Source organism: Nannospalax galili, unplaced genomic scaffold, assembly GCF_000622305.1.
Source record: "Nannospalax galili isolate Female #2095 unplaced genomic scaffold, S.galili_v1.0 scaffold24, whole genome shotgun sequence".
In the NCBI taxonomy this organism is placed as follows: domain Eukaryota; kingdom Metazoa; phylum Chordata; class Mammalia; order Rodentia; family Spalacidae; genus Nannospalax; species Nannospalax galili.
Genome location: NW_008352654.1, coordinates 1519625 through 1525005, shown reverse-complemented (window position 1 = coordinate 1525005; position 5381 = coordinate 1519625). Strand labels below are relative to the sequence as shown.

Genomic DNA, 5381 nt, shown 5'->3' with positions numbered 1-5381 from the left:
CAAAGATCCGCCTGCCTCTGCCTCCCGGGTGCTGGGATTAAAGGCGTGCGCTCTTAGGCGGTTTTTAAGCAAAGAGGAGCAAAACCTTTCTGCTGGCCCTGGGCTCTCCAGCTTTTCTTTCTGCCCCAGCCCAGGCGGGGTGATGTAGGGTCCCGCTAGCTCTCTAGACTTTTCCCCAATGCCACTCCATCCGGCTCACGGTCCCACCTGTCTTCCCTCCCCCAACTTTGGTCTCAGCTTCTCTCTCTCTCTCTCTCTCTCTCTCTCTCTCTCTCTCTCTCTCGGTGCTTTTCTGCACCTTGCACTTTCTTATGCTCCTACTGATTCCCCATCTTTTGAAACGTCCCTTTCCGGACCTCTCAGAGCCCAACAGATTCTGGCTTAAAGAAAGGTGACTGAGAGCTTGGTTTCTCCAGGACCTCTCTTAATTCCCTGAAGGCCGCTGTTTGCTTTAATTCAGTTTATTGTACTGTATTATTATTGTGTGTGTATGTGTGTGTAAGTGCATGCGTGCCATGGAGTGCATGTGGTGGTCAGAGACCAACTTTGTGGAGTCGGTTTTCACCGCTTTTGTTCTGGGTTTCTACTCAAATCAGCAAGCGCCTTAACCTTAATGCTGAACCATCTCATCAGCCCAATTTTCTTTATATATATATATAAAACCATTCAATAAAACAATTAAACCATTTCTTATACACCTATCTCTGACTGGTCCCAAAGTGAGATCTAGGTACTGGGAAGATTTGGAGGGAGAGCTCTGCTCCTGGGCTGGAGGTAGAATAGAGAGGAAGGACTTTGAAAGCTCTGGAAAAAGTACCCTCCAAAGTCGAAGTGCTGGAATGGCATCAGGACATTACACTGTGTAAGAGCTGATGACCTTGGCCTCCACGTCCATGCCTAAAGTCCCTGACTTGCTGTCCTCATCTGCCACCCTTTCTAATAAGGAAACATTTGGGGTTTGGGTGGATTGGGACAGCCCACCAGCACCAGAGAATTGGTCATTTCTGTTTCTATTTCTGGTGCATGGAGGGAGCAGATAATTAGAGAGAAGCATGGCTGCAGATCACTGGTGGGTTTTTTAATTAAGAAAATTAAAAAACAAAACATGCTTTCCCGAGCTTCTCTCATTTAAGGATTTTGAGTAAGAGACCCTGGAATTCTGGTGATAGAGATAGGCTTGTCTTTGCCTCCAGGAAACAATCCAGGTCTAACCAAACCTAAGGATGGTGTAGGGAATGCAGCAGCAAAGTGATCAGTCTCTAGGATTTTGCTCGTAGGCACAGCTCCTCTTGAGACAGAATAACCACAGGAGCTACAAGGGTCCTGGGACTGTGCCTCAGCCAGGAACAGACTTTGGGTCTCCTGGTAGGGGAAGGAGACCTCCCTGAAGAGCAAATCAACAGTAGGAGGACTAGCCCCAAGGCAAGAATGGGGGAAGCCTGGGGAATTTAAAGGTTTTTGTTGTTGTTTGGTTTTCTTTTCGTTGTTGTTGTGTTGTTGGTTTTTTGTTTTGTTTTTTGGTACTTTTGAGACCTCTAGCCCCAGCTGGCCTGGAACTCACTGGTCTACAGACCAGGCTGGCCTTGAGCGCACAGAGATCTGCTTCTGGCTTCTGAATGCTGGGATTAAATGCTGAAATAAAAGGTGTGCCATCCGCTGTTTTTGTTTTTCTGAGGTGGGTCTGCTTTTGTAGCCTTGGCCTGGAACTATGTAGATCATGCTGGCTTTAAACTTGCAGTGAACCACCTACCTCTGTCTCCTAAGTGCTAAAATCACAGACCTTTCTTGAATGAGTCTCTTCCAAGTACAGGAAGGTCTTGAATAGCTCTAAATGACCTAATCAGTTCCCTTCTTAGGCTTTGGCCAGATCACACTCTGTGTACCTCAATTTCCCTGGTTTTGAAAGAGACTTGCATACTTTATTTATTTTGAGGATCCATTCAAGGGACCTTCAGAAATGGGCAGGAGAGAAATAGAAAATAGCAAATCTTCAAAATCTGGAGACTTAACTTTTTTTAGACAGGATCTCACTATGTAGCCCTGGCTGGCCTGGAACTCACTATGTAGACCAGGCTGGCCTCTCAAATCTCATGAGATTTGCCTGTTCCTATCTCCTGATTAAAAACATACACTACCATGCCCAGTGTATGAATTCATTTTCTATGTACATAAGAATTCCATGCTGGATGTGGTGGTGGACACCTTTAATCCTAGCACACTCGAGGCCAGCCTGGTCTCCATAGTGAATCCAGGTCAGCTGTGGCTACAGGGAGACCCTGTCTCAAAAAGACAAAAAAGAAAGAAAGAATTCTACATACCTCCCCAAGAGAACAGACAAAATAACATAGAATCAAACTAGTCATTTTCTATAAAGAACACAACCTTTCGTCCTCATACTCCCCCTTCAATATCCCCGGAGATAATAAAGTCCACATTAGCACAAGAAATGTGTGGGGCTTACATGTATACTTTTTCATTGCAGTGTGGAAGGGGAGGGCACAGCATCTAGACAGAGACATTCTATTAATAACCGCTTGTGCTGGTCTCAGGGTCCAAATCCCAGGAGATCACAAAGGGGTGTACTACTTTTACAAGTTCTGTTTGTAGAAACTAGACCTGTTGACTTGTTGATGTGCGTGTAGGATAAAGGTCACTTAAAAGCTGGCGAGTTTAAGATCTGAGAAGAGAGTTTACATCTGTAAATGGGTGGTTAGTAGTTTATTCAAAAAGAGAGTAATGAATGAATCCCCTAATATTAAAGGCAGTTTTTAAAATGGGTCAATGTGAACTGCTTTGTAGGGGCAAGGTAGCCTGAATGGGACACCCTCACATACCCCTGTCAATGGCTGAATCTGAGTGATGGGTCTGGGTGGTGGCAGAGAAACAGGTGAGGAGGAAGAAGGGGTGGGTATTGGGTGGATCCCTCCTCACTGTATAAACACTGAGACTGAAGCCACATTGGACCTTCTGGTGACTCTTTAAACATTGTCTGGGAGAGGAGCCTAGGAAGCAGGCCCAGTGAACCAGGGCTTTAATTCATCTGATGAGACCTCTTTCTACTTGGGAGGAGAAAGAATGGCTTTTGACAATTTTCTAGAACTTCCTTCTTAACACATAAGATCATTTTCAGAAAGATTCTGAATGAAATGTCACTGAGGGCTGAAATAATGCTCACCATCAAGATAGTGTAAGACCTCTGTCTTGAATGACGTAGAGAGTCGGGGGGGGGGGGGAGAAAAAGAGATGTCCGGGGGGGGGGAGAGAAAAAGAGAGAGACTGATTATAACCGAGGCATTGGAGAGAGCAATTCTGCCTTCCCAAGATGGGCTCTTTCAGTTTCAGTTTTCTGAGTTTCAATTTTACTCTCCTCAGGACAATTTTTACTTCCTACCAGCTAGAGGAGCTGGAGAAGGCATTCAACGAGGCCCACTACCCAGATGTCTATGCCCGGGAAATGCTGGCCATGAAAACAGAGCTGCCAGAAGACAGGATTCAGGTAACAACTACTAGTCCCTCAAGCCCCTTGGGAGCATCTACTTCCCCAGGGAGCCAGATGCCTATGATCTCACCCTCTACCCCCTACAATGGGGTAGAAGCATTTGCCAGTGATCGTGCCCTCAGGACAAACAGTTTACTTAAGCTGATAGGTATTTGCTGAATATCTATCAAGTAAGGGGGGCACAATGGGAGGACAGGAGGGTTGACAGATAAGGCCTGTCTGTTTTAGACTGTACCTTTCTGGGCTGAGGATATAGTTCAGTGGTGGAGTGCTTTGTTGAGCAAGAGTAGGGTCCTGGGTTCGATACCCAGAATTACAAAAACCAAACCAACAAAACAAAACCAAACCACACAAAACAAAAACCACAAATAAAAAAACCCCAACTATAGATTTCCTGAGGAGTCTTGGTGATGAGAAAGAGTTCTCACCCCCGAAGGGGTGCGTGATTCCTGAACGAGTCTATGGGTCTATTGTAGCACATATCTGTTCTAAGACCAGAAGTGGGCCTAGGCTGCTTTGGGTAGCTATGAAGGGGAAGGTATCTTTTGGCCCTGACCCTGGTCTGTATCCTCTTCCCTCCCTTCCCTCCCCCTTTCTTCCTGTTCGCTGACACCCCGTCCAGCTGCAGCTCTTTGTTCCCCTCACAACCAGGCAGCGTCGTCCCTACCTGAATCTCCTGTTCCAGTGCTTCTTCCTAGTCTGGCCCAGAATGTGGCTGGGCACATATGTCCTCTAATGGGACTCACCAAGCCCATCCTCCTCTTGTGGACAGCTGGGTGGCATAACTAGCCACTGGTCTGGACTGGCATGCTCTCTGCTGTGGGAGGAATGGAGATAGGGGTGGGAATAGCTCCCAGCAGCATAAGCAGCAGTGCCTTCGCCAGTCCAGAAGCCCTGAGATGTAGGGCCTTCATAAGGCTAAAGAACTGAAAGGGGTGGGCAAAATATTTCCAGTGGATCTGATTGCCTCAGCTGAGTCTCAGCCTTAGATGAAAGTTGTTCCAGGGTGGTACAGAGGAGAGAGTCCTGCTGCTGCTACTGAATGGGCATAGAGCAGGTCCTTGAGGTCCTGAAACCCTGCCTTCCCAGCATCTCCTCTCTGGCTCAAGTACAGGGCCCCTTTCTGTCTCCAGGTGGTTGTGTGTTGGAAGCAAGTTGAGGTAGGGCCTCCCACGCATGGCAGAGAAGGAACCAAAAGTATGTGGGCTGCTCTAGACTGAAAACCAGAAAATGGGAAATGAGGCCGGGGCTGTTTTTTCAAAAGAGCTTTCCGCTCCCTAGAAATCTATTTGGAATTTCAGCCCAAGGCTTTAGACATTGACACTAACAATAAGCTCAATTATTCATAAGCAGATTATGCTTGGTGTATTAGCCACAGGGACCTGGAACTGTTCACTCTCACCCAGTTGAGTACTAATGGGGTGAGCTGGATGTTGATTCTGAATTGCACATGTGCATGGGATGTAGGCATGCTTTGTAAGTCAAAGCCTAGTTCTTCCAGTCAATGTGTAGCAGTAACTCCTCATGGCCTTTGTTAGCGCCAAGTTGGTCATTGTTTGTAGATGTTGACAGGCCTGCATTTGCACTACTCACTGTCAGAAGGAACCTCTGGCACTTTTAGCAAAGGCAGGCAGATCTCTGGGAGTTTGAGGTCAACTTGGTCTACAAAGTGAGTTCCAGGCCAGCCAGAGCTACATAGTGAGATCTTGTCTCAAAAAAACAAACAATAGCCGGGCGTGGTGGCGCATGCCTTTAATCCTAGCACTCGGGAGGCAGAGGCAGGTGGATCTCTGTGAGTTCAAGGCCAGCCTGGTCTACATAGTGAGTTCCAGGACAGCTGGGGCTACAGGGAGACCCTGTCTCAAAAAGACCAAAAAAAAAA

The 5381-nt window shown here is 46.9% G+C and overlaps 1 protein-coding gene across 2 annotated transcripts in view; it reads left to right on the top strand.

The window, feature by feature from the left end:
• Positions 1 to 5381, top strand: part of Vsx2 (visual system homeobox 2) — a 26442-nt gene that overhangs the window by 2720 nt on the left and 18341 nt on the right. For both annotated transcript variants that reach the window (XM_008849750.2, XM_017802359.2), the window contains exon 3: positions 3373 to 3496. In XM_008849750.2, the coding sequence (XP_008847972.1) occupies positions 3373 to 3496 (124 nt within the window). The remainder of the gene's footprint in view (positions 1 to 3372; positions 3497 to 5381) is intronic.